Genomic DNA, 26,974 nt, shown 5'->3' with positions numbered 1-26,974 from the left:
AGGCTGCGACTTCACTAGCACCCTGGAATAATGCTGACAGGGATTGTATATTTTACTACTGTTGTTTTTCATATAAAAAGGGTGTTTTCAGAAATATCTAATTTATTTACTGTAATAAAGAACGAAAGAAATATATACAATATTGTCGCATGTAGAGTACGGCTCAATGTTGCTTTTCCGTAGGCATGATTTAAACCCGAAAAATCCAACTAAATGACGCTAGATCGTGAAAAGATTTGATATGACTGGGTTATCTACTACGGGTGACGACTTTATTAATTTTTCATCGCTCCTAGCCATGTTAATCTGCTAACCCCGCGTTCTCCATGAATTCTTTCCGTCGAATGACTTGGATCTGCGGCCACAAGATTGAGAAAACGAGACGATGCCTTTAGCTTAGAAGCTACTTCCAATAGTCATCCGATAGCGCTCGGTGGTTGGTCTGAAACAGCCGAAGATCTCCAGACATGGTGGTTTTTATTCTTCTGAAACACGTTGCTTTGATTGACCTGTAAGAGAGTCAGTCGCCTTGTAAGGAGAATGTCGATTAAAAGCTTAAAAAGCTTCAATTACAATATCTTGATACATCTCATATCACTTTATCTACTTTCAACATCCTGCCTCTCACAGAAGGCAAAATAGTTCGTGGATTGAATTCAAATTTGGCCCGTAATATTTTTTGAATTGAAATCCATCTATAAGACAAAGGCCCTTAGGAATATCTTTAGATTTTGCAGCAATTCAGAAAGCAAATTACATGTAGTTTTGGAGAGAAAGAGAACAAGAAGACCCTTCATTTCCCGAACCCAACTCCATCACAACCGATATCGTTCTATTCAACAATTATACCAAAAGAAGTATGAGTTTCTCGACCTAATTGAACGGTGTGGATCTAGTATTGTCCTAGGACGTTACCGTATGAGAGCCCATTAAATTCCAACTGAAAGTGAATATAGGCGGAGGTTGGTATCCTTACGAGGTCATAGCTAATCTTGTAAAATTCACGGCCTTTGCTTAAGAGACAGACATCTTCCTGACGACCGCGCGTGGATCAACTAATACTGCGCCTGAATACTGCCATACGAGGTTCCATTAAACTCCAACTGAGAGTGGATATATGCCGATTTTGGTATCATTATAAGGTCATAATTGATGCTGTAGTACTCGAGACCTGCGCTGTTCGTGCGTTTTTCGAACAGTCGTTTCGGTATCTGACTGAGGTCGGAACGCAAGTCGCATAGCTTTACAACAAGTGCAAACTTGAGCGTGGAGAGTTCGATTACCAGTTTCAGTGGAGCGATATTGGGGTATTCTATTCGAAAGAGCACATGAAAAGCGTGAACGCGGAGGATGATCAAGGGGCCATTGTCCAGATGAGTGTCTGGCCTGGTAGTGCCAAGATTTCCGCAGACAACGATCGCTTGCTTCTAGAAAGGGAGGCTGCTTGGACAAGTGTTCCGGTTGAGAAGAGCGAGCCGGTCATGGAGAGAGGGCATATGTTGGAGAATAATTCAACTCGGCGCAAGAGGAAATTGAAAGAAGAGATGTGTGCCTAGCACAGACCTAAGATCTGTGGGAAGAGGACTGCCGAGATCTCATTGAGAGAAAAGTATGAAGGGAGAGCAAAGACGCGTTTGGCACAGTAGCTTGCTAGTAATCAGAATGGAAAATTTGTTTCTGCTGCCTCAAGACTGCTTCTCAAACGATGTAGTCATTAGTACAACTAGGGTTTCAAGAACCAGAGGCAGCGTGGCATGTCCATCTCCAGCTGTTTGCATGACATTACGCACAACCATCATGCACAGCCTGGGTACAACAGGATAACTTAGTGTCTGGTCTATTGACGAAACTATTAGAACGTGATGGCAGGCAACAACAGATTCTCCGGGAAAAGGTAGCAATTCCCGCATATATTTTGTCCGAGAGGCGCCGCTATTCCGCTTCTGGAAGACATACAGACGTGGGCCAATCACGGCTAGCCTTGATATGGTAGCAGGGTGGATCGCATATTCACGCTCTGGTTGGCCTCGGCGCAGGCTGAGATAATTCAGGGATTTCCCGAACAGGCTTCAGCGGTGTTCGCCCAGATCGCCATTGTCCTAAGTCCGGCTGCGATAGACACTAAGGAACAATATCCCAGTCGAGCTCTGTGTTTCCATCATTATATAAAGACAGTCACCATGGCCTTTGCTATCAGTTTCTCAATCATACGCGCCTCTACCACCAATTACACACACATACCTGGACGCCTGTCTCCGATAACGATAACCTATCACCACATACTACCCATTCACAAATCTTAACAACATGCGTGTCTTCGTTACAGGAGCAGCTGGATTCATTGGCCGTGCTGTTATCCCAGAGCTCATCAATAACGGCCACACAGTCCTCGGCTTGGTACGTAGCGATGCGTCTGCCGAAACCATTACCAAGCTCGGCGCCGAAGTTCACAGAGGGGACTTGGAGGACATCGAGAGTCTCAAGAGCGGTGCTGCAGCTAGCGACGGTGTGATCCACCTCGCTTTCGTTCATGATTTCGCCAACATGGCCAAATCAAGTGCCATCGACAGAGCAGCCATCACCGCCATGGCCGACCACCTCGAAGGCAAGCCACTTGTGATCACCAACGGAACCATGTCTTGCCCCAAGGGCGTTTTGGCCACCGAGGACACAGAAGGAGAGACTGTCGGTCCTGCTGCTGACCGTGTCAAGGCCGAGGCTTTGGTCAAGGAGCTCACGAAGACCAAGGGTATCCGCGGTTCCGTTGTGCGTCTCACACCCACTGTCCACGGCTTGGAGGACAAGGGGTTCATCAAGATTGTTGCTGGTCTGTCCCAGAAGGCTGGTGCTGCTATTTACATCAACGATGGCTCCTCACGCTGGTCCGCCGTTCACCGATTAGACGCTGCCGTCTTGTATCGCTTGGCTCTGGAAAAAGGACAACCGGGGGCCATCTACCATGCTGTTGCTGAGGAGGGTGTCCCCACCAAGGATATCGTCACCTTGATCGGCAAGAAGACCGGTCTGCCAGTTGAAGGCAAGACGATGGAAGAGGCTACTCCTCTTTTGGGATTCTTTGCACATGCTCTCGCTGCTGACAACCCAGCAAGCAGCGAGAAGACCCGCAAGGAGTTGGGATGGACACCTACCCAGATCACATTGCTCAAAGACATTGAAGAGAACTACTTTAAATGAAAGAGATGCCAACATCAACAGTCTTGTCAATTTATGGTGGCCACTGTCTCTTAACCTTACGACTCTACATGAAGTCCTTTATGTGTTTCAACACCTGTATGTATAAGCGGAATAAGCTGAATGAAAATATTATATCTTGCAATTGTTCCATAAAATTTTGCGTACTGTATTGTTTACCGTAAAAGATCAACAAACTAGAGCGCTTAATAATGTTAAATCTCTGTTAGTCAATTGCTTTAACCCCAGTGTCCATTCGAGGCATGCTTTAACGTCCAAAGGGACTGGCATCGTATGATAAATTCTGGTAACTTTACTTTTGATACAAAAACACAAAATTGATAAGACGTTGTTCGATTTCGTTTTTCATGACTGTATAAAGTCATATGCTGGTAAATTATCCATATACGGACTTTAAACCGAAATTTTCATGAAGTTCAAGCGTATTTTTTGTGGACGGAAAATAATTAACTGCCTAAAGAACCTCATCCTAATTATACGATGGGCAACACCTTAAGGCGTCGGCAACAAGACCATCTATTTGCGATGTTGATATAGGTATTTCTGGATTTTTTTCAGATATATGATGAACAACCCATTTAACTAAATTGGAATTTAAGTAATATCACATTTTCTTATTATATAAAGGATAATAAATGTTGCAAATGACGCGTACTAACCATTGCTTTCGCCTCTTGATGCAATACACGTGTCTACGAAGAGAAGCTCCTTGTGGAACTCGACTACTACTTTCCGGCTATGGAAACATCGCGGATATATCAGTACTACTAATCAATAACATACGTAGGTGTAAGGGCCCTATGGGGTAATGATACGTATTTGGGCTTGTCTTGGGGTGCAATTCACGAGGTTTCTCCACATTTCATCACATAATGCCCGGCCATAAGCTTTCGGCCTTTTGCATAGAGGATGATTATAATCTCGCTTCCTCACCATATTGACCGCGAAATCTCAAGTTTGTTCTTTACAAACAACAGCATATGTAGTTGAGTTCCAATTGCCTCATTTGTTCTCAGAAATCTGTCCATCATTTCAGGTGGAAAGTTTCGCACTAATCGGACAACTTCCACTACATATATAATCATTAAGAATGACATCATAAAGAAATTTCCACCATAATTGTCATCGAAGACCATCATAGGCTTGAATGTTATAAAAATCGGAAGACTAGAAGACGGCATCGCTCAAACACCTTCGCAGGGCTTAGGTGTAACACACCGTTCCTCATCCGGTCTCAGTGTAGGAACATTGGTGGCATTTCCTTGAACAGGGAAGCGATATTCTATCATTATCTATCAGTCAAAACCTACTTGAAATCTTTGTGTTAAGCACTCACCTGTACAGGCCTCCAACTCATTCATCCCTACCGCATACCTGCCATATATTCTTTTCACCTCCTCATGGGAGACTGACCCATGGACTTCCGCCTTGTAAAGCTTTTTCACTTGGCTACTCAATCCCTTCCACTCTTTCTTCCGCCGATCCATCGCCGCTGTATCTGACAAGAGGGAAGACGAGGATGCCATTATTGCCTTAACCACACGTATATTATCAAGAATATTGGTGAAGAAACTTTTGCTATGGAACTCATGGACATATTTCTGTGCGCTGCGCCAATCTAAAAAGATTTCCCATAGTCAGAGTAGATTGTCGAGGCTAAAAATCTAACATACCATGTCGTCCGGACGTTACTACTTGCGAGTAGGTCGGTAACCCGTCTGAACTCATACTACCGAAACCGTTTTTCGTCAAATCTAGGGAGGACCCTTAATTCATAGATCTGTTTCTCATCTATGCCTCCGTTAATATATCCGGATATATCTTTACAAAAAAGAAAAACGCAATATCAATCAACTTTTTGTCAAGCAACTATATTTGAGACAGTGCTTTGTTCTAAGGGCCTCTTCCTTTGTGACATGGAGTCATTCCCACCCTGGCCAGGTGGCTACTAATCATTTGCCACATATAGTGATCTCTCGCTCTGGACTACAAGTTACCTGGGTTTGTACTATCATGCCTACGTCAAGAAAGCAGATATTAGTCAAACCAAATCTCAAGATTCTACACTGATGATACAAACGTGTCATGTATTTATTTCGAAACTTTTTATTAAAGGGTACGATCATCAAGATTCGCTGTTTCAACGAGTGAACGGACTGCAGATAAACGCTTCCTAAGAGGACGATGTGAAAAGTCTCCTACATAGTATATGAAACAGTTTTGACTATTTATTGTATATGAAAGAGTGGCCGCTACTACCGAGAATGGAAATGAGTCATTTAATAATTCTTCACAGACATTGTTAGTCACCCTCTGATTAACTAAATGAATGAAATATTGTGAGCCCCTTTTGATTATTTCATTACGATTGCTTCTGGAAATCTTTGTTCAAAATTCACCTTTTTCTTTTTCTTAATTAGGGTACTTGATCTTCATTGTTCTTAACTTTGGCTTTGTGTCTGTTATCTACTCCTTTGATCTAGAGACAACGGGCCTGGGGCTGGAGGAAATTGATGGTATCCTTTATAAGACCTCGTCATTTGTGCCGTTTACGGAGTGTACTAAATGGGTCTTTTTACGGCAGACCATCTTGATAACATAATCTCAAATATTGAGAGTAATAAGACGGCTGCCATGGAGGCAGAACATGTTGAGAGTGTTGTCTAAGGTTCCACGTCTTTTATGATGAAAGAGCTGGTGATAATGAGTGTGATTAAAAGGGAAAAAGACTATAGAATGCGATATATTATCAATATTCTAGGCATCCCATCAAGTTTGTATTGGTTGGATGCACCAGGGCTAGTACGACATACATGGAAATCCTCCAATAAATTTCATTTCGCCACGGAAGTTTTCAACATTTAAAGTAAATAGATAGAGAAATATCCGAGTATTCTTACTTCGAATCAACCTTGCCCAGTGAAGGGAGGTCTGCGAGAGCTTTGGACACGACAGAGAAAGTAGTGTCCTCAGGATAAAGCGTACTCCGAAGATACGCCCAGGTGAGCCTTTGAACCACGGCCACTCTTTCCGGACTCTCATCGTCCGTTTCTGCAGCGTCAAATCCAGATATACCGCCGAATATGTGTCCGGCACCATAAAGAGTGAGCAGGCTCTTAGGACCAGTGCTATGATTGTAAGGGTCGAAATGCCAATCCGGACCTCGGTTGTTCAAATGTGGCGAAGAATCGTTATCACCTGCTACTACAAGTGCTGGAGTTGCCATGTCGGCGAAGCTGATTTCCTTAAACCAAGGAAAGTTCTCCAGCACCCATGTGGACAAGTATGCTCCATCTTCTCCAGGACTACCCGGTGCACCAAGTAGGATGCCTGCTTTGATGCGACGATCTGTCCAATCCGTTACTGTTCCGTCGGTGGAATCCGTGGTTCGGGCACCTAGTAGTAAACTGGCCGTATGTCCACCCATGGAATGCCCTACGACAGCAATTCGAGTTCTGTCTAGCCGCCCTTTGACTTCGGGAACAGCACTTTCGATGTCATCGAGATGATCGAGGATGTGCTTCATATCTTCAACCCGTGATCTCCAGTAGAGAGGTCCTTCTGAGGGCGGGGTCCCCAGACTGAGTGATTTTGAGCTTAGATGTGTGGGCTGAATAACTGCAAAGCCGTGAGAGGCCCAGAAATTGGCGAGTGGACCGTAGCCATTGAGTGAAGAGAGATGGTTTGATTGTCCTTGGCCGTGCGAGAGCAGGATGATGGGTAGGTCATTTCCCGTCCTTGGTGCAGAGATCTTTACCTGCAAATCAACAACTCGGCCTGGAGCTGGTACTACAATTGGGCTAATGGAGATAAAGGAAACGGGTTTATTGACGGGGATTTTTTCGGCCTCGCCTATCAAAGCATGATCCTTTAATGGTTGAAGGTTGGACATGATGTTGGTTGACACGTTCGCTGTTCTTCAGCTCTTTTATTATTCCTCTTTTGTTTGAAAGATAAGAAAAAGAAGAACTAAACAGTAGATATAGAAGGTATCCTAGGATAATTTATAGAAAAAAGTTGAATGGAGTTGCCTTTCTGGAGAGGGCTAGTCATGCACTCATAAGACGCTAGTCTCATTCGGGAGATAGCAGCGAGCAAATTGACGACCTAAAAATGTCCAGCTCTTGTCATTGACGGATCGCTGTCGGAGTTAAGAATCCTGTTATGAGGGAGTTGTACTCGTAAATACGAGATCTTGGGATTTCGTCAGTCCTATTTGACCGATATAGACCGTAGCTGCCAACTTCAGCAAGATGCATGCGACGTCAACCACCCGATCGCCGATAATTTAAGCTCCTCCATCATACTTAAATCACAGGCAAATGGCTGAAAAAGGAATAGTTTCATAATATATTCGCCTCTTAGAAGAGGGAAAAAAAGGGAATGTAGCTTTAAGCAAACATTAGGCGCAGGAAAGAAAAGCCTTCCTCGTCCAATCCATACCGCTTCGAATAGGAACCTTAAATCTTTTGTTCGAATCTAAGAATGATCCTCTCAGCGCATCGTAGCTCCACTTCCTATCTCGAAGTTCTTGTGAACGTTCGTCATCTGCACAATAGTCTCGCCAATCGGCTTCCGGATCCAGTTCAATAGTGAGTAGTGCTGGCTGCTCACTCAAGACCCTAGAAGGGGAATTAAGAGGAAACTGGTCATTGCTACCATCATCCGAGGAAGAAGACGATGAATCCTGGAATTGAGCATCTAGGGCGAGGAGTAAAATTTGCTTGCTGTTGTTACCGTCGTCTCTTGATTCAATGATTTTAAGTTGTGGGTTTCTGTAAGGTGTCGAGTAGGGAAAATATGCCGGATTGCATAGTGTCTGAAATTGTTTTAATTTCGGCAAATCTTCGTTTTCGTTTTGACCACAGAGAGGGAGCCGTAAAACTTTTGCATTGCAAGACAGCGGTGGCAGCGCAATGTATAAGTTTTCAGAAGTCCACGTCGTTAAAATAAGAGGGTGCTGGATTTCACCGTAACATTCATAGCTAATGCTTTGTGCTGAGTAAAGTGGCTGCAAATCTACTAATTCCTCTTCCGAGCCCGACCGAGTGAACTGAAAGCAGAGAACTGTTACAGCTTGCTTGATTGATGTCTCTTGTTGCTCAGCTGTATATAAGAGGTAGTATAGTACGTCACCAGATTCCGAAAACCGGAACTCTTTTCTCATCGCACTGAGGTTGGAAAACTGAACAGTAGCAGGTTCTATCAAGATCTGCGAGAACAACTTCACAGGTTCAAGGTTTTGGACGAAAAGTTGGTGAGGAGCAGGGCTCCAAACAGCTATTTTCTCGACAGGATGAACAGCACATATTGACTCAATTTGGTTGTTGCTGGGTTTAGAGAATTGAAAAAGTGGTGGCTCGTTTTCATACAAAATTAGCATACAGTCATTAACAGGCGGATGGTCGGATGGAGCCTCAGAATCACTGTCTGCGTCAGAGTCGTTGTCACGAAGACTTGGTGCTGCAGAACCATAAGTGGAATCGCTTTGAATGTTTGGATCGTCTCGACTGGACCGTTCATCTAGAGAAGATAATTGGAAAGTAGCTGCTCTTTGCTGGTTATGTAGAGTGTGAATAGTTTTGCCGACTAAATGCCACTTATTTCCAATAGCTTGAGGAGGTCGTAATCCGGAGACCATTTCAATGCTAACATCTTTGTCCCTTTGTTTAACCTCATATTCTTTGATTTCAAGCAACGTAGGATTAAGGGCTGAAAGGTGATTTTGAGGTCGGGACCATTCATGGCTCAAGAGTATTGTTTCAGGAGTACATTCATTTGGAAGAAGCATCTTTTCAGACTGGAGGCCGACATGCAACGAACCATCTGGATGTATTTTAAGCCGGATACACCTGATTTGAGATGTACCTGCAATAATCTCATTGCCAATGATGTCAACGATAAGGTCTTTCGCATCATGTGTAACATCTACAACAGAAAGGCTGGAGATGCTGAATGGCCAGGGTTCACGGCCACATAAGCAATAGAGTTTCACGCGATCAGAGAGCCAGGATCGTCTACCAGGTAGGTGGGCCATGCATCGGAAGCTCATGGCACACTGATTCAATGCAGATGGTTGGGATATTAACAAGGCATGCCACTCATGAATAAAGCCAACGAAGGCTTGCGTAATTCCAGGGCCGAAAGGCTTGTAGTCCTCTAGCCATTCTGGTAAAGGTATTCCGTAATGAATTCGACTATTGTCACCACCTTTTGGACCCGTTCCCCTAAGCCTATACTGAGCTCCACCGACATTATCGTATTGAGCAAGTAAATAAGGCCCGAATCGACATTGAACGGCCACACATGTCCAGAATGCAGGACTTTCAATAAACTTCTTGACTCTTTCAAATAACTCTTGAGAGTGATCTCCATGGCTTAGATATGCATGCCAGAAAAGAGCAGCATGCCGAAGGAAGGCATGATCTTCTTGAGTGACGATAGACATGATATCTTGCGGTTTATTATATCTTTCGTAGCTGAGATAGGTAAGGCAGGCCTCTCCTAGTTCGCGGTTTGCGACGGATCTTGAAACGAAATACTTTTGGAGATTCTCTGGGGCTTTAAGTTCGGTTGGGTCTTCTAGAAAGAAGTCCTGTATGGATTTGTGGGCAACTTTCAGCGCTGGATCCGTTTCTGTACCATTGGAACTGCGATCGAATACAATTAGGTTTGAACACAAATCCTCAATGAGCTCAACCTTCCGTAAATTCTTGGTAGAAAAGTCAGTCGCGAAACCAATAGTACCCAAGGCATGCGACAACTCGCTCAAACGAAGGGGTTGATCTGCAGCCACTACCATTGAGAATATTCTTCTCGCAAGTTGTTGCTGCGGCTCTGAGCGTTTAGATAGCTGGTCCAAAGTGCGCATGTAGCAACCCGCCAGGCCTTTAGGAAATTTTTCAAGGGCTTCGTCGATTTCTGCGTCACAAGTAAGGTCGGCTCCTCCTAAAATTCGTAGCATAAGTACAGCCCATAGAAAGTTGCCTTCTGATTCTTCTGTCCAGAATTCAACGCATTCAGAGCAACTGTGATCTAACGTATTGCGAAGATATTCTGTGACATACAGTTTGATGTCTTGCTGCAAACTTATTTGTGGAGCGTTGATCTCGGTAATTTGGTGCTTTTTCATTATTGAACGTATGGCGCTATCCGGTCTGCTTGTAAAGAACCACTTTACGATTCCCGGGCGTTTGACTTCTAATAACGGCCGAATACATCTTGTGAGTAATTCCCGATCTTCACATTCGTCTAAGCCATCCACAATGATATGCACACGGGGCTGTTGCATTAGCAAGGCCCTAACAACCTCGACCGCAGTTCTTTGATCGTGCAACTCAAAGAAATGGCTCTCCACGTCTTCTTCATACAGCCTCTGTACCTTATCTGGAACCTGTCGAGCGTGAGTGAGTAACTGAAGGGCAAGGCATCGAAGTGCAGTAATAGGCTTTTTGCGAATAGTATCGTTGAAAGAGTAGAAGAAAGCCACTGTTTTGAGATCCCGATCCTGTAGTTTGCGCACAACTGTAGCAGCTAAAACAGTTTTCCCTGCACCAGGAGGTGCGCTGTACCATGCCCCGGTGGTTTCATTATGACCCAGCCAATCCTTCATCAGTGGGTGTTCAAAAAGCCATTCACATGTATTCTCATGGCAGATCTCCTCATTCTGGCGCAGGATCTTCCTAGTGTCAAGTTGTTCGCCGTCAATCCCACCCTTAATCCAGTCAACAACTTGTCGTTTCATCTTCTGAGATCGGCGCTCCTTCTGTTCCTCATCCTTATTCTTCTGCATGGTAGCACTTGTGGCGACAGCCAGCTTCAAAACTCTGTCAGAGTCGGCTTTCAATTTCTCTTTCCTTTCTGACCATTCTTTGGCCAACGGCTTAACGATTCCTTTCAAAAGTGTTTTGTATGCCGGCTTGCTAAGCAACTTTGCCGCATCTTGCCAAAAGGAGACAATATTTTTGTATGTTCTAATGAGAAGGGCTTGCATCTCGACTGACTTCTCGTATGCTCCGGCGAAACAATTGTAACAATCCAAAGAATTCCCCACTTCTTCCATTATCAGTAGTATTTGATCAAAACAATTGTGAAAGTTCAGCGCCAGCTGGAGAACCACCCTTGCGCCGCCATAGACAAGAATCCCAATTGACCCACCCGCTTGACTCATTACGTCGCAGATCTGTATGTACTGATCCAATCCAGATAGTAATGGGTGCAACTTTTCGCTAACCCAGCGCGTGTTACTGGTGCGTTTCTGTTTACGCTCAAGTTCCTCCACAAATGCGTGTAGGTTTTCCGCAGACAACTTGCTTTGGTCGCCATTTTGATGAGAATGAGTATTTATCTTACTGAGCACTTCTTTGTAAAAGGGACTTTGAGTGTCTTCTTTACGTTTAACATCGGAAATAAACTCTGTAATCGCTTTGACGAAAGGGTCGTTAACTTTTTTCGTCGCCATTGCACCGCAACTTAATCAACATTCTGGTTGAATATACGAGTTGGTTGCAAAATGTATGACCCGTTTCTGCGCTTCCGATAACCGGGTGTGGATGCTTGGGGGCTGAAGCGGAGTATTGAAGACAGATGCAAAACGAGGCTGAAAGCTGAAAATAAGGGATTCGTCATCCAAAATGGTCCCCACCAGATGGATGCCGGCTGACGCTGTGCACACAGACAAATAGCTAGACCTCAATCGGGTATGCGTCTATGTGAAGCTGCAGCGACGGCTTCGCTTTAGTCCGAGCCGACAAATCAACTGTCCAAATTAGCGGAAGAAACTTGCTTAGCCTGAAGATAGACGTCTCTAGCATAACCAATTAGGCATTCCTTTCGTAACTTAGCAAACATGTCATAGTGCATTAAGTATCGCCAACGAGGCTGGAGCAAGAAGGTGCTTATTAGCCGATCAAGGTATCCCCGCAAGAAAGTTAGTCTTCAACGATTATAATTTAAATGGTGTGTCATAAACCATCCTCCATTGACTAAATTGCAAGCCTTTGGTGATAAAATCGCATAAATTAACGTCGTTATTCTTAACGGTGATTTGAAGGCCCACCATAACACTAAAAACTGCTCTATTTGTGGTCCGACCTTCGAAGAAAGGGAAAAAAACCGACCATGCCCCTCGAAGACAGCCCCCAGAGTGATGGCAGTATCGGAGGCGACGACATCGAGGAGGTTGGCGCCAAATGTGAACTCCGCGTCTGGCAAAAACGTTACAAACGTGACGGTGGTGAGGAAAAGGTTATTGTAGAGAGCTGGGGCCAGAACCAGAATTTAGATAAAGCCTATGCTATTGTGGTTGACCAGGAGTTCACACCAGAAAACAGACTCGACTTTTCTCGACTCACCATCAATTCGGCGCATGTCCTGGAGGCTTTCCGCGAAGTGATTAAATCATATCCGACCGTGGCATCAGACTTTTCGGAACCATTTGATATGCGTAGTCCCTTTCAGATGCTGTATCATTACTGGGAGGACCTTGAGGCATACACAAAAGCTTTGGATGACGACGAAGCTCGTATGCATATGAATCTTTTGCTCGATTATATGGAAGTGGAAATGGGTCCGGATCGGAGGCGGATCGAAACGGAAATAAAAAAGGGCCAAATCAATTACTTGCAGGCATGGGTTTTGTACCGCCCAGGTGATCTCCTTGTATCATTTGAGAATGGACATCCTTGGCTCTCGACGGCAATTAAAACTGCATATGAGGAAAATACAAGAGAGGGGCCTTACCTAGAGGTACACTGCTCATATACTGATTACGATGGGGAGAACATTGGTCAGGCAAAGCGTGTGGTCAAAATGCTTCAGAAGCAACATTTTGCGTCTCATCACCCAGCTAATATTTTGGATCTTTCAGTTTTCCCTCGAAAATATTTATCACAAGATGAAAGTCTCGAGAAGAGCTTGGAAAGTCGCGGGGAAAAGTTTGCATCTCTGCGCGGAGCATTAACTCTTCAGTATGATGGTCTTGCTGAGTACATGAAAGAGACACCTCCTGACTATTTTCACCCCGCGATGTCAGACTTCGATGCTATCTGGTTACCCTTTACTGAAAATGGAAGGGTGATAATTGATAGAAAGACCTTTCAAGAAGAAAACTACATATCTCATGTGGCGGTTGGGAATGTGAAAGTCCCCGATTTAAAGCTATGCCCACCTTTTGCGTACGGGTATTCACTTTCGAGGAAAGAATGGAGTCGGTTTTACGTTCAGATTCTGGAACCCGTACCCTGGAAACAGAATAGTTTCGATTCCCTTGTCATGAAAGAAAACCAGAAAGCACTTTTACGGGCGTTAGTTACAAGCCACACGTTTCCAGAGAACGCACGCGATCAGATGCAGCAGAAATCGAAAGGACTAGTAGTCCTTCTTCATGGATCACCAGGGTCAGGGAAGACTCTAACAGCCGAGTGCTCAGCAGAGATAACAAAGCGACCATTATTCACAGCTAGTATAGCTGAGCTGAACAAATACGACCGGCCTTGGTACTTTGAGTACCAATTACAAAAAGTCCTGCAATTTGCGACTATCTGGAAAGCGGTTATCTTGCTTGACGAAGCAGATGTCTTTCTCGAAGCCCGCACGGATGAGGGCAATGACGCAGTAGCAAGAAATGCTCTTGTTGCGGTATTTCTACGACATCTTGAGTATTTCAGTGGCATAGTTTTTCTGACTACTAATCGCATTCACGTTTTCGATCCCGCGATGAAGAGTCGGATTCATCTTGCTCTGGGCTATAGTCCACCCGGCAATAGCATGAGACGGTCTATGTGGGTGAATTCCCTGAAGCAGTTGCCTCCTGATGACGTTGACATCGACTTCAATAATTCCAATGAGACAGTTGAGAGCATTGTCCAAGAGAAGCTGAATGGAAGAGAAATTACAAACACGATCAACACAGCTAGGACGCTCGCACGCTATGAGAATAAACCTCTTCGTCTTCACCATATTGAAACCGTGCTTGGCATTAGAACAGAGTTTGATCAGACATTGAAAAGGATGGCTATCGAGGCGGCGGATCCGCAGCGCGTTGGTTCTATAGGGCCTGTGCGACAAGGGTCATTACTGGCATCGATGAATATCACCAATGACCCGGAAGAGATCTAGTACTACGTTTCATTGAGGTAATGATTTTGTTACCTTTTATATCGCTACTTCTTGACATATGTTTAGATCTGAAAATGATTCAATATCAATGTTCTGGAAAGAAATTTATGTGCAGTATACTGTCCAGTCTTTGCTGACATAATAGCTATAGGTGGTTCGGATGTCGTGATTGATTTACCAGATTTCCATTTTTGAGGCTCTCTTCTATAAGAACAGAAACATATGTCATAATTTGGATATTTAAAAAAGCGTTCAACGTGTATCTAAAACTCAATCTCAACTAGAGCTATTTGGAGTTTCAATAAACAATGAATAGGCTACTATATCATTCAAGTACAACATAATACAAATAGCCACACCCCGTCCGTCAAGTCTCCTTGTTATCTACCAGTTCATGTAGTATTTCCAATAAGGCGCCAAGATATATCATGGCAAGTCATCCGTAGGTACGTAGCTCTCATTGGCAAACGATATGTTGTATGTAGAGCCTGATATGCTAGCTGGTGTTTTTCTACGTCGCCAATGTGTGGGTTCTAGACTTCAATGTTCACGCAGAACTAATTAGAGAGCAGCTATTTATCATTAATATAGATTAGTATGACACTAGAAAGGACCATTCCGAAATCGAGTGTAGTTGGGTCTGAAATCCTCAGTCCACGTTCCCAACCTTATTCTAATCCCTATGGGTTAATGTGATATTACTATGATAACTTGTTCATGTAGAGTTGAAGATAGCTATAAAATGATCGATATATGTCATGTACAAATTTAAAAGTCTAGTAGAAACCGTCTCACAAGCTGTGAACAAGGACCGCTAGCGAAGCATTTCAGCATACCAACATATCAACATTGAAAGGTTATATTTCGAAAAAACAAAAGATTTGTACAGCATTCCTAAAACTCTATCATGCCAAAACCAAAACTCAAAACATGCATGGGGGTATCTATGACTTTAATAAGCATCGAAATATTATTCAGCCGTGCTGTCTGAAGTCTCATGATGATACTTCGAAGTCGTTCATCAGTAGAGACATGTTCAGTAAAACCCCACCTGACATATTCCAGACAGGGGGAAGTGAGAAACACAATCAATAGAGTTTCGAGGCTATGCGAATGGTTGCATTGGCGAGGAAGTCTTTTTGTGACCCTAGCCGAATATTCTCCGCCACCATCCCTTCTTCCATGATCCACCAAATCGATGGTTTATACACGCGTGCGGGCTGTTAAATGGTTCTGAGCCACTATGCCTTTGTCCATTACCCCAGGCATTGACCGGCAAGACACAAAGCCCTCCCATGGAAGTCTCCACCGTGGCCTCCCGACCATCGACGCAGAGCGAATGTCGCAACCGATGAAATGGCGCCCAGGTAACCCGCCTCTCTATTTCACCAGTAGTTTCGGAAGTAAGGCCGTCAATTCCTGTATTTGATTCCATCGATATATTAACCAGATTGTGTGTGGGGGGGAGTGTTGCTGATAGGACGTCTAGAACAGCGTCGGTCACCACATCAGGCCCTGTCACTCCCAAAATTGTGTCCTGGCTGTACCTGGGACGTCCGAAGAGTATGCTTTTGTGTCGCTCGTTGTGCTGTTTGGTATGCGCTATAGAGCGGGTAATGATTTCTCGGACAATGGGACTGAAACGCCGTGGGGCATACATTGTGTACTGCATGAATCCATATCTCCTAGTCCATTTCCACATTCTCATAATACGAGGGGTTGCAAAAGGCTCATCGAGCTCGACACCGACCACAAGAGAGATGTTGGATTTTGTTAACCCATCGTCAGCCAAGATGGGCAGCAAATCTGGACAGGAATTGATTGGTCGCGCAGGGTAAACATCCATATCTGCGTAAAAGCCACCATAATACCATATCAAGAGATATCGAAGTAGGTCGGTACGGAGCACGTAGTAAGGGTAGGACGTGTAGGCTTCGGCGATATCGGGCACGGCTGACAATACTTTGGTGACAAATTCCATGGCTTTGTCGTCCGTCATCACCTGTTTTCGTCTGGTTAGAAAGCTGACAGAAAATTTAATGCGCGCAGATATGAAGACCCACCGAGTATTTCCAGCCTTTATTCTCTTGCTCCAAAGATAGCGAATCCGACCCTCGATGCTCATCATCTTTTGCGATTTGCCAAATTATGTTTTCTGCTAGGTTGTTTCCGTCGTTCTCTGAGAGTACGGTCTGTTCAATTCCCTGCAGAGCAAGTGACAAGCTTTTCTCGTACGCGAAATCGGGGTCATCGCGGAAGGGAGAGCGGTAAAGGAAACGAGGGGTGGCATCGTCAGGGTCTTGCGCTCCGCGAGCTATCGACAGTCGGTAAAAGATGAACAGCGTGCCAGTCACCAAGAGCCACAAAGACAGGCGACGAGGCGTTAGCAGACTATGAAGCAGTCTTTTTGAAAACATGGCGCTGGGGAGACCACCATCGCGCACGAGAGGAATGAGGAATGAATTAACTGATGCTAGGAGGCGGTCATTTTTAATTGGGGATGCTTACGGACACACCCCGACGCTTATGAACACCGTCATTTCGGCCCCATTTTAATCAATATAATATATTTAATAAAATATATTCTTGGTATTCTACTATTGATTCAATTTATACTGCATCCTTAGTATAAATACTCATTTTTATAAAATTTAAACCTAACTTTTTGAAGCACACTCGAGAGATTCGCAGACCATTGAACACATTAATTGATGTAGGTAGGGATATAAATTGCTATCTTATTCCCGTAAAATGGGCGTGCCCGTAAGCCTCCCCTTTTAGTTTCTGCTCAGCCTTGAGGTTTATTCGCGGCTCAGCCACAGAGTCGGCATTGTAACTGGCTCCCCACAGTGATGAGCTGGACATTGTTTCGTCTCGGCAAATCAGCGGTTTGGCTGCCTATTTCACTATCGGCGGAGCTGGTGGTTGTGACATCTGATCGCCGAAGATGACAACTGCGACACAGCGTACACCCCAACAATGATTCTGCGGCAGAAGTTAGAAAATGTCCGAAATTGTTCTTGGAGGTCTCCTGCCTTTGCAATTTTATAGAGGCCATATAACTCAACTGTCCATGGTTCGCCTTATAGGGTGGTCATTTAAAGCGTCCGTGTCAATGTGCTGTCAATTGACGGCGGCGATCTGCGGGATCTGCCTTGCATTGGAATCCTGAGAAACTATCGAGACTGGTTGAAAATTTGAGAGAATATTAGGCTCTTATTGTTTCTTGCTGATTTATTCTCTGGATTGTCTACCTTGGAACATAGATTGAGGCTGATATAAAACATTGAATGGGTGGATTACTTTATTTGTTTAGGGTTATCAACAAAATTGACCCAACTTTGAAGCACATGCAGGACTCATATCAATGTGTTTCCCAGCTACTTCCAGATGTCGTACTGAGGCATTAGTACTTTTTATATAGTTTAACGAAGGGTTTTCTTTTGTATCTGCATCTAATAAAAATTCCCTTACTTCGATACAGGTATATTTTCACACTATTCGACCGTGTCGCATCGCTGCTGCGAGAGGCGGTTCGACATCACTAAATGCACTCAAGCTATAACATAATGTTATCTTCAATACGAATTGGTTGTACTTGAATTTTGTGTAGGATAGCTCAGAAGTATTCGTACATGACAGGATGTTTTGCTTTTTGCTAGGGACTCTCATTTGATGGAGTGTAGAAATGCGCTGACGAATAGGCAAGTAAATAGCTAAGGATATTGGCATATACGATAGAAACAGCAATAATTACTATTGAGAAGTGAGGAATTCAAACATTCTTGATCCTTAATTTATCAATTGATGTATTTCAGGCCATGTAGGCCATAAAATCTCCTAAAGAAGTGGGGTTGTTAAAGCTGAAGGTGTACATATCATAGAAGCGCTTCGGTAGTGAGGTAGTGCTAATAAATCCATAGAACCCAATACCCCCATTTTTAAGAAAAATCGATTGGTAAGTTCGAGGGCTTTCCCCCAATTGTCCCTTGATGATCGGATCTTGGCGCGTCGACCATTGCTATGGGTAGGACGCGTTTGATCTTACTGGGTTTCGATCGGCGACTTTAGCGCGTCTAAATTTATGCTTGAAATTTAGAATTATTTGCTGGATAAAGCCAAGAATTGTGCGAGTGCCTCCGATTTACCCCATCGCAACCTTTCGTCTGTGGTAATATATAAATCTATCTCGATCTTCTGTAGCCCTTCCAATTATAATCGAAACAAGTATCGTCCATTCAAGATGCCCGGTCTCGCTGCATTCCAGGCTTACTTGAGCTGTTTAGCCTGCGTGACTGCTGCCCAATATACACCTCCATCCTCTTACAACGTCACAACCCTGACTGCGTCCAACAACGCCTCTGTTCTGCAATGCTGGTCTATACAACCTGGCTTTAGCACGTCAAGTCAGCCTGGTATTTCAGGATCCGCAGTCGTGAGCATTGGTACGTTGAATTCGACAACAAATGCAACCTTATCTGTCCTCCCAGGAAATTTTAATGGCGGGCAACATCACGCGCCGGCCGCGCAGTGAGTGTATTCTCTTCTTTTCGTATCAAAATATGCTTACCCATGACATAGATGGGTTTTCTTCTTGTCGGGTGTGGCACACATCACTCTCCCTCATTCCTCGGATGAGGCATACATTGTCGGTGGTAAGCACGGTGGCATTCTGGCCCTAGATACAGCCGATGTCAGTGTTGATGGTCATTTTACTGTGTATCCGACAAACGAGGTAACGACGTCTCTCGAACTTCAGCTGGAGAATGGCATAGCACCACCACATGTATCGCTGCATGACGGACCTTGCACTGCCGAAGAGCAGAATTATTAGAAGACCCAGCAGAGTCCATATAAACTAGAAAGCAGTTGAATGCTCAAACTTTCTGTGAACTGAAAATGGAAAACCAAAATCAATGTTTTATTTATATGGTATTGAATTCTTTCTGTTTTGCAATGCTGCCACTGGGCCTTCAATCCATTTGCGTAGCTTTTTATCTAGAACAGCCCATATCCTAGACACCATCGACTGGGAACTGCGTTCTGAGAACCACGCTTGGCATATGTCTCCGAAGAGGATAGCATAATGTGCAAACAAGATAAGCGCAATCGGGTGATGCTGTTCTAGTAATTCAATATATCGTTCGGACACATTGAAAACCCAGAAGAAGGCTTCGGCTACTAGCAGATCGTGTGCATCTGCGTATTCCGATTCGGAAAGCGCATTGTTCTCGGTCATCATTTTGTATCTTTGCATCGCAGTTGTGGAATACGTATGTCGGAGGAACGAGAATGACTCGTCGAAGGTTTTCCGATCAGTCTCGGTCAGGTCGAAAAGGGGTGTTTCACCCTGCCATAATTCCCCCAGAAATGGTAGACTGTGGGACATTGACGATGGTAGCTGCTGATTGGAAGGTGGGTTGTCTATGTTTTCCTCCGATGCCCTCGTCCTTTTATGATCTTCTTCAAATATGAGAAGAGACATCGGTCCTCTTTTTATTTTTTCAAAACGACCATCACTGACATCGCGTATTCCCCGAGCCAATCGAATCCATTTCCAGTCCAACATGCCAGTCTCGCCGTATTCATCCCCGGTCATGGCAATCGCGTAGATGAAAATTAATATAGATAAAGCAAAGACTGCGTCGTACTGATCTTCATCCGCATTTGGAATCGCTAGTTGATATAACCTGAGAGAAATGGTTTGATGCTCAGATGCATAATCAACTAGTTGTCTCGGATTATCGGACCCAGCGTGGGCCGCCTGCAATGCCGAGACAGCAAACAGACCATGCAGTAGGAAGCGATGATGGAAGGCCATCTCCACCACTGTCGTCGCCCACAGCTCCTGGGTCTTTGGACGTAGGGACAGCGTTCGACTTGTCTGGTAAGTAAAGTTATGGAGCATCGCGAGATCCATGAGACTAAATTCTGATGATTGCGAATACTTGCTAAAATCTGAGATAGCTGTCGGTGATGGGGTAACAGGTAGTGGCGATATCTGGGCTGAAACAGGAGTAGAGGCACTCTGTGATCCTGGCGATGGCACAGCTGGCATCATCCCAAGGAAGCTACAAATGCGGTCTGCTTGAATGCAGTTCCCACAGCGAGGCTTAGCCTCATCGCACTGGGGGGATGTTTAGCATTGATTATTTCAAAACGTAGGCTTGTTTCATGTGTCTAATTCGTAACTAACCTTGATATGGCGCTGTTTGCATTGGGCACAGCCATTCCGCGATTTGTGATGGTACTTCCGCCTCTCTTTCCGGGCCAATCTTGGTTCGGCCGGCATCACAAACTCTTGCAAAATATACAGTCATATATACAACCTGAATAATGGCTTTGCAACAACCATGAACCTGTTGTGCAACAACATTTCCTAGTGTCGGATTAGAGCGTGATTCTCGGCGTTTTTCGGCCACGCGGATCCGACGCGGTCACATGACTCCAGGCTCCAATTATCCATGGAGGAAAATAAATTAATTATTACGGTGGATTTTTGTAGTGTACGAACAAATCTGTTCCTCGATAAAGGCATATATACTCATGAAACATCGGCAATCCACATGAATCGGCTACGAAAAGATCCAGCTCGTTCGTGACTGTCATGACTAAGGGGCTTGATATGGTCGGTAAAAAAGTTTGAATTTTCACAATAATAACAAGAATAATAATAAATCAAACTGGGTCCACTGATATCTCTTCCCGGCGCCGTCGAACAAGCAGTTTTGCCTGTGCATCTGATGACACCATCCATCCCATTCTGAAGACTGTCGGATTAGTGTTTTCAGGCAACTTGAAGTCATATTTAAGCAGGATATGTATAAGCATAATTTTTACCTCATTGGCGGCAAAAAAGCGACCTGGACAGGCATGTTTTCCATAACCAAACCCTAGATGTTGTGGACTTGTTGATACAAAATGCGCTGTTTTCTCTGTCTCGGGATCCTCTGACATTCTAAGAAAGCGATAACCATCGAACTTCTCTGGGTTTTCGTAGAATGAAGAAGAGCCCCAAGACCAGTGAGATGATACCCCGAGCATGCTGCCTTTCGGAAGAAAGACACCGTCTTGCAGCGTCATGTCTTCGGTCACGTAGCGGCGCATCGACACTATAATTGTCAGAGATTCGCTTCAATTAATTGAGTTGGGGAAGGCTCAAAGTGAGGAACCCACCCAATCCTGTCGGCTTCAGACGCTGGCTCTCTTTCATCACACTATCCATGAGTCTGAGCTTATAAAGCCCAGTTCTTTTCCACCCCCCGTTCTTAAGCATTTCGATAGCCTCATCACGCAACGCTTGAATTAGATTAGGTTGCGGACAAATGTCAAATAGAATCTGATTGACTAAGTCCGTAGTAGTATGGATTGCTGCCATTGAAAGACCTAATTGCTGGATAGCTGGATCATAATTTCTGCCTTCAGACATTTCATGCATCCACTGTATTGCATCTGTATATCCTTGACCTCCTGGATGAACCCAACCAGCGGCAGCTCGTCGGTCAATTACCGGTTGGATGATACGGCGTGCTTCAGTGACTTGTGCACGAATCTTGCGCGTTTCAGGAAGATACCAATTGGCAATTCTATGAAGGAATTTCGGATATCGCTTTATTGCTGAGGATGCCATGAAGACATTGACGGTATAATCGATGGTAATGCGAATCCACTCTGGGTTTCGACAAACATCTAATCCGAGGAACACGCGAGACGAAAGCCGTGCAACCATCTCTAGCAGGGTTGATTTGAGCGGTACTTCATGCCACTCTGCCCTAGTTTTTAGCTTGTGTTTGCTGAGTCATTTATGTTTTCAAAGTCATTTAGGGCACGAACCAGTCTCTTCGCTCCACTGCTCGGGGAGAACTGCTGCCATTTCCTCCGATATATCTTCAGTAACAAGTCCTAATAAAGGCATTAGTTTGACGTCCATTTCACTCGAGTGAAACATACCCAAAGTGCGTGTTAGTTTCTTTCGCACGACATCCACACCTATCGCGTTAGCATCACTTTTAGAACTAAACACCTCAAATCCAGGAAGGTCTCCAGAGAAATCCTATGTGCAATATAAGTCATTCTCGCCCAAATTTGTGTGTTATATGTCTAGGTTTCAACTTACACGGCTAGTGAACTCTTTAAAACTGAGACGAGGGTCGTTTCGAAGTTCATCTGCGTATTGCGGCGACAAGATCATTTGGCGTCCTACGTCCGTATCCAGAAAATACCCTTTGGGAGACTATAATGTCGTATTGGTCACTTTGAATCGCCATCATTGTTTCCATGGTAATACCTTGGAAAATCCGTTGAGAAGTAACTCATCAGCACTCTGGCGAAAATTATTCTTCGCCTTAGATGGGTTAAAAGGCGAGGCTTTGTTATAGACAGGCCATTGAGGAAGACGATTCTGCTTTAATACCCACTGTAACACCCACTGTACAAGCACTAACAGACAAACAATTGAACCAGTGGTGACTGCGAGATTAGTGGAAGGTACAGCGATCCCAAGCATGGGTAGTTTGAAATGATAAGAACTCGACATGTTGCATGTAACTTATGCTGTGTCGACAATGACAGCAAGACAGGAGCGGTGTCGTTGATTTAAACCAACAAGCTGAGAATAACTGCTTTTATGTTTAGTTGAGGCTTCTTAAATATTGAAAGTGTGGGAGAATCCTGATCAATATATACGCAAAACGAAATGGTACCGTATACGTGGATACGATGTACGGTGAAAGGAGGGCTTGGCCGTAAAGAAGAGTTGTTGATTGGCTGATCGTTTCTAGAGAAGATGCCTGGATAAATGTTAGTGGCACGGTACATGAAGAGTTGTTGATTTGCTGATCGTTCCTGAAGAAGATGCCTGGATAAATGTTGGTGGCACGGTACATGAAGAGTTGTTGATTTGCTGATCGTCCCTGAAGAAGATGCCTGGATAAATGTTGGTGACACGGTATATGAAGAGTTGTTGATTAGCTGGTCGTTCCTGGAGAAGATGCCTGTTGAATGCGAGGGTAACACTAAACACTTCTAGCTAATACCCCTCTACGACCGTATTAATGCCCGTTAATGCCAATTCTGGTCGCGTCGTTCCGTCCCAATAATGATATCGAAACCCACCCCCATCTTTTATGCCCTTTATGGTATGGTCATGACGGATCGACATAGTAGCCCCGGCAGGCAACATCCCCCTATTCTTAGGGATGGTCCATCAACATGCCTTATGTTATGCCGCCAATCAAAGACCGAGCTTATGCCTTTTAAAAAACGTATTAGAGCTAGATAGCCTTGGCTATATTTCCTTTGAAAAATAGTGTGAAAGCTGCTCATTATCAAGGGCAAATATGTAATAAAAATCCACAAGGGGTTCGGCGCATTCGGGATCCGCAATGGAGGCCGCCCCCAGGCTTTCTCAATCTCTTCTCATTGGTTGATGAATATTAAGATTTGTATTCGGTTACGAGTGGTGATTTTGAGTGGGTGATTTAGTTGACTGCTCAGATTCCGCAGCCTCTGTAAGCGGAGTCCGAGGAATTATTGGATTCCTCATATCTGCTAATCCCGCGTACGCTCTAAGCGAGCCCTCCTCTATGGCACCACTTAATAGAGTGTAGAACCTTGCTAGGATCATAAAACCACACGGCCATGGCCAATAAAAATATTTACAACCATATGCATGAAACGAGTTAACCTTCGGTAAGAGGTTGATGGCAAAGAAGCAACGAGTTATATATGATTACATTGCTAATAAATGCAGGCTTAGGATCCTCTGTCGCTAGATATGTTCCTTTTCTTTGATGATGAGCATTAACCTGCATCATATATTCATGTCAATTAAATCGATCCCCTCAATTTAATATAGCAAATCTACATATCAGCTTGAGTTATGCTGTTATTGGTGTGACCGCTCCTCTTTATGCACTCTTCTGTTGTCTCTGAAGCCCTGAATCTGTCCTCCGTCCTATTTTTGGAATGTTAATAGGAAACCGCGGAGGGCAGCATTATGGTTTGACAATACGTTCTGTTGTATTAAAGGATCGAAATGTCTTAGGTTCCGACGTCCGCATTTCATTCTGGCCGGCTTAGAGGCTTTCGGGTACAACATTCATTCATGGGGTCATTCTATGTTTTAGAATCAAAACAACATTAAGTTCATCATTACAAGGAAAATTGATACTTGACATTATGAAAATTTGAGAATAAACATTTCATTGACAACTTGATGCCTTACGATCCTCTGGCAAGCCTGGCAGAAACACGCCGGTCATGATATGTCTGGACTCTGAGAGCATGTGTACAGCCGTCTGTAAAATACAAAGCCAAAATTAATTTCTCTCAGACACAGCCGTTCCACTTTCAGAGATTTCGGAGAATACATGTATAAGTGCGCGTAACTCCTGTCCCACTTTCTTAGAAATGATATGAACAAAGAATTTTGAGCCATCGACCCTATCAGCCAGCGGCATATGAACAAATGCCATATTTAGTCGAGCAAGGATCCCCTCAAGGAGAATATCAAGAAAATCGACAACTCTGAGACATCACTTCTGAAAAATCTATGTTCCGGATATGTTATAAAAATATATTATTCATGAATACTCGTCCAAACATAATTCTCTCGCTAATGATTCACACATGCATGAAGGGCATTGCATACAACTCTACATCTGCGCATAGTCAACAACATATCAAAGCGAGTGCTTTGCGTTGAAATGGACATAAATAAATGCTAGAACCCATTTATGTCACTTAAATACCAATTTAAAGTTTCTAGATCGCTAATTATTCTTGACAATCAAACACCACAACACTTGCTGACGTTTTCTTTCCCAATTTTATCCTCAAGTAAGATTCTTACTTTGGTCACAACATGAATATTTAATTGCAAATTTAGTAAAATATTAGTTTAAATTCATTGAGAAGGCCGAAGCTGTCGGTTATAATCAATGGTGATGAGAACTTTATACAATACGCAAGTCTATGATATATGATGATAAATTTTGAATACTTAGACAAAGGGAACCAACATTCAGCATGTTATTATACAATGCAAACGGCATTGATCATTTGATGACAATACAGAATAAATTTCCACGCCAACTTCACATGTATTGCATCAATCCTGTGTACGTGTCTTAAATAGCAACACCAGTTACCCATCTCACGCCTGCCTTAACGATATGCTCAATCACTTCCATTTCCGAAGTAGTTCGTGGCGCATACACCATGATCCATCCAGCATGAACTATTGGCAAAGGGAATCTTCGACCCCAACCTGCTTCCACGACTTTTCGGGCGTCCGAGGTGCTCAGCCAAACGTGCAGGCTTCTATCATTTGGATGTGCATGCGCAATTTCACCATCAAGTCTGTGCTGTGACAAGACCAATGGATTAAGCTTGGGGTTTTCTTTACGAGCGTATATCCCGTCGGTAGTTTTGCCTTCATTGACGGATGGCTTCACTTCCACAAGATCTGGATGCGCGCGGCCGATTTCGTTGACGAGTTTCATGAGATAGTTCTCGGTCGAAGGGTCGATGAACTCCGGTACTTGTCTTTGGGGTAGAATTCGCGGCATCATTTTTGGACCACCCCCAGCACGTGGAGCGATGGAAGTTTTCAAGTAGGATGGTTCCCCGTCACTAATTGTGTTGTGGTTAGTCTGGTTCGGTATGTGATATGCGAACATAATTCGAAGTAGAGTCATTCGGAAGTAGCCACTATAAGATATTAGCATGAATATGATATCGTCTAATACTCTTGGAGGTAGCGATTATTACTAACAATGGATTTGGCGGCGAACCACCAGTACCAAAGGCTACCCACTCATTGTAGTCATTAATGATCCTGCCACCTACTGGGTTAGCTATCTATGGTTTGAACAAATTTCTTGCTATTTGCCTTACCAGACAGACCCTAGAACTCCAGTTCCAATAAGTCCTGAGTAGAGAGGATTTTTTCTGACAGAAGCAAGCAACCGCTCAGCAAGGATGTTTATACTGTCAAGCCCGAGTGCGCTCATTGTGTTGTACAGTGATCGTTGTATGTCAAAACGAAGAGTTGATGCTTCGAGAAGATCAACTATTTATTGTCCCAAGAAGAAAGTGATGTATTGCTGGTGATGCGGTTATTTTTGATGTTGTTTAATTTTCTTTTTCAACTTACTGAGTCCAAGAGACGGTTTATAGAAGAGTGTTCGGCTTCGCTTTCGATCTCAATCAAAGAAATTCGGCGCTTAGTCGGCTTTATACAGTCTACGAATATAAATTTAACCCAGACGCAGTATTTACACGGCTTTCCAATAAAAAAGAATCCGCGTAGTTTCTAGTGGAACTCCAAGGTTACGGCAAATATAGGTCTCGACGCAGCTAATTTCGTCGCTCGGATAACAACCGGGGCCGACACTGTATATCCAAGGCGAAGCTGGTTAGTTTACCGGCTACAACGGAATCGAAAATGGCTAAATGTCGATCCTCGCCTCGTTGGGTTGGATTTGTTGGCAAATACGTCGATCAGACAGGATAGGAAATACTGGTACCCTGATTAATAAACATCCTGCATATTCGCGGAGTAAACCCTTCTCTTTTCTTACTGTGGACTAATCAGACTAAATTATCACAAATGGATCGGATCTTAACCTTGTGCAGGCAA

General features: G+C 44.0%; 10 protein-coding genes across 10 annotated transcripts; 4 read left to right on the top strand and 6 right to left on the bottom strand.

The window, feature by feature from the left end:
- The first annotated feature begins 708 nt into the window (after window positions 1-708).
- BGW36DRAFT_369498 (uncharacterized protein) lies at window positions 709-1,865 on the top strand. Its single transcript, XM_046215147.1, has one exon. It carries the CDS (start codon window positions 1,329-1,331, stop codon window positions 1,554-1,556), a length of 228 nt encoding a protein of 75 aa, XP_046076561.1. The 5' UTR covers window positions 709-1,328; the 3' UTR covers window positions 1,557-1,865.
- A 442-nt stretch (window positions 1,866-2,307) lies between these two features.
- On the top strand, window positions 2,308-3,195 carry BGW36DRAFT_354960 (putative NAD dependent epimerase/dehydratase; the record flags this gene model as incomplete). Its single annotated transcript, XM_046213587.1, has 1 exon — window positions 2,308-3,195. The coding sequence occupies one exon, from the start codon at window positions 2,308-2,310 to the stop codon at window positions 3,193-3,195; it is 888 nt and encodes a 295-aa protein (XP_046076560.1).
- A 2,914-nt stretch (window positions 3,196-6,109) lies between these two features.
- On the bottom strand, window positions 6,110-7,105 carry BGW36DRAFT_354958 (Alpha/Beta hydrolase protein; the record flags this gene model as incomplete). The annotated part of the gene is made up of 1 exon (XM_046213586.1): window positions 6,110-7,105. The coding sequence occupies one exon, from the start codon at window positions 7,103-7,105 to the stop codon at window positions 6,110-6,112; it is 996 nt and encodes a 331-aa protein (XP_046076559.1).
- Window positions 7,106-7,615: 510 nt separating this feature from the next.
- BGW36DRAFT_354957 (uncharacterized protein) lies at window positions 7,616-11,674 on the bottom strand (the record flags this gene model as incomplete). Its single annotated transcript, XM_046213585.1, has 1 exon — window positions 7,616-11,674. The coding sequence occupies one exon, from the start codon at window positions 11,672-11,674 to the stop codon at window positions 7,616-7,618; it is 4,059 nt and encodes a 1,352-aa protein (XP_046076558.1).
- Window positions 11,675-13,203: 1,529 nt separating this feature from the next.
- On the top strand, window positions 13,204-14,454 carry BGW36DRAFT_369494 (P-loop containing nucleoside triphosphate hydrolase protein; the record flags this gene model as incomplete). Its single annotated transcript, XM_046215146.1, has 1 exon — window positions 13,204-14,454. The coding sequence occupies one exon, from the start codon at window positions 13,204-13,206 to the stop codon at window positions 14,329-14,331; it is 1,128 nt and encodes a 375-aa protein (XP_046076557.1). The 3' UTR covers window positions 14,332-14,454.
- A 1,024-nt stretch (window positions 14,455-15,478) lies between these two features.
- On the bottom strand, window positions 15,479-16,748 carry BGW36DRAFT_287970 (uncharacterized protein; the record flags this gene model as incomplete). The annotated part of the gene is made up of 2 exons (XM_046210542.1): window positions 15,479-16,333; window positions 16,395-16,748. 2 exons carry the CDS (start codon window positions 16,746-16,748, stop codon window positions 15,479-15,481), a joined length of 1,209 nt encoding a protein of 402 aa, XP_046076556.1.
- Window positions 16,749-18,574: 1,826 nt separating this feature from the next.
- Window positions 18,575-19,165, top strand: BGW36DRAFT_423095 (uncharacterized protein; the record flags this gene model as incomplete). The annotated part of the gene is made up of 2 exons (XM_046219790.1): window positions 18,575-18,861; window positions 18,913-19,165. 2 exons carry the CDS (start codon window positions 18,575-18,577, stop codon window positions 19,163-19,165), a joined length of 540 nt encoding a protein of 179 aa, XP_046076555.1.
- Window positions 19,166-19,252: 87 nt separating this feature from the next.
- Window positions 19,253-20,623, bottom strand: BGW36DRAFT_288420 (uncharacterized protein; the record flags this gene model as incomplete). Its single annotated transcript, XM_046210571.1, has 2 exons — window positions 19,253-20,458; window positions 20,528-20,623. 2 exons carry the CDS (start codon window positions 20,621-20,623, stop codon window positions 19,253-19,255), a joined length of 1,302 nt encoding a protein of 433 aa, XP_046076554.1.
- An 84-nt stretch (window positions 20,624-20,707) lies between these two features.
- On the bottom strand, window positions 20,708-23,293 carry BGW36DRAFT_369485 (cytochrome P450; the record flags this gene model as incomplete). The annotated part of the gene is made up of 7 exons (XM_046215145.1): window positions 23,176-23,293; window positions 22,619-23,120; window positions 22,448-22,564; window positions 22,282-22,384; window positions 22,165-22,233; window positions 21,508-22,098; window positions 20,708-21,443 (listed from the first exon to the last, which is right to left on the bottom strand). Coding segments are annotated over exons 2-7 (1,400 nt in total), but the record flags the coding sequence as incomplete, so codon positions are not given.
- A 2,146-nt stretch (window positions 23,294-25,439) lies between these two features.
- BGW36DRAFT_369478 (uncharacterized protein) lies at window positions 25,440-26,410 on the bottom strand. The gene is made up of 3 exons (XM_046215144.1): window positions 26,230-26,410; window positions 26,108-26,170; window positions 25,440-26,043 (listed from the first exon to the last, which is right to left on the bottom strand). The coding sequence occupies exons 1-3, from the start codon at window positions 26,343-26,345 to the stop codon at window positions 25,461-25,463; spliced, it is 762 nt and encodes a 253-aa protein (XP_046076552.1). The 5' UTR covers window positions 26,346-26,410; the 3' UTR covers window positions 25,440-25,460.
- Window positions 26,411-26,974: the final 564 nt, after the last annotated feature.

The sequence above is a fragment of the Talaromyces proteolyticus genome (genome assembly GCF_021365285.1).
Source record: "Talaromyces proteolyticus strain PMI_201 chromosome Unknown BGW36scaffold_2, whole genome shotgun sequence".
NCBI lineage: Eukaryota > Fungi > Ascomycota > Eurotiomycetes > Eurotiales > Trichocomaceae > Talaromyces > Talaromyces proteolyticus.
Note: the sequence above shows the minus strand (reverse complement) of the source record. Positions and strands in the feature narration are given on the sequence as shown.

What these genes read in the sequence shown, in the direction of transcription:
- BGW36DRAFT_369498 (XM_046215147.1), top strand. Translation starts at nt 1,329, where the DNA reads ATGAAAAGCGTGAACGCGGAGGATGATCAAGGGGCCATTGTCCAGATG.
- BGW36DRAFT_369478 (XM_046215144.1), bottom strand. Translation starts at nt 26,345, where the DNA reads ATGAGCGCACTCGGGCTTGACAGTATAAACATCCTTGCTGAGCGGTTG. An exon ending in GGAGTTCTAGGGTCTGTCTG is followed by an intron (nt 26,171 to 26,229) that starts GTAAGGCAAATA and finishes AGTAGGTGGCAG; the next exon opens with GATCATTAATGACTACAATG. An exon ending in GGTTCGCCGCCAAATCCATT is followed by an intron (nt 26,044 to 26,107) that starts GTTAGTAATAAT and finishes AATATCTTATAG; the next exon opens with TGGCTACTTCCGAATGACTC.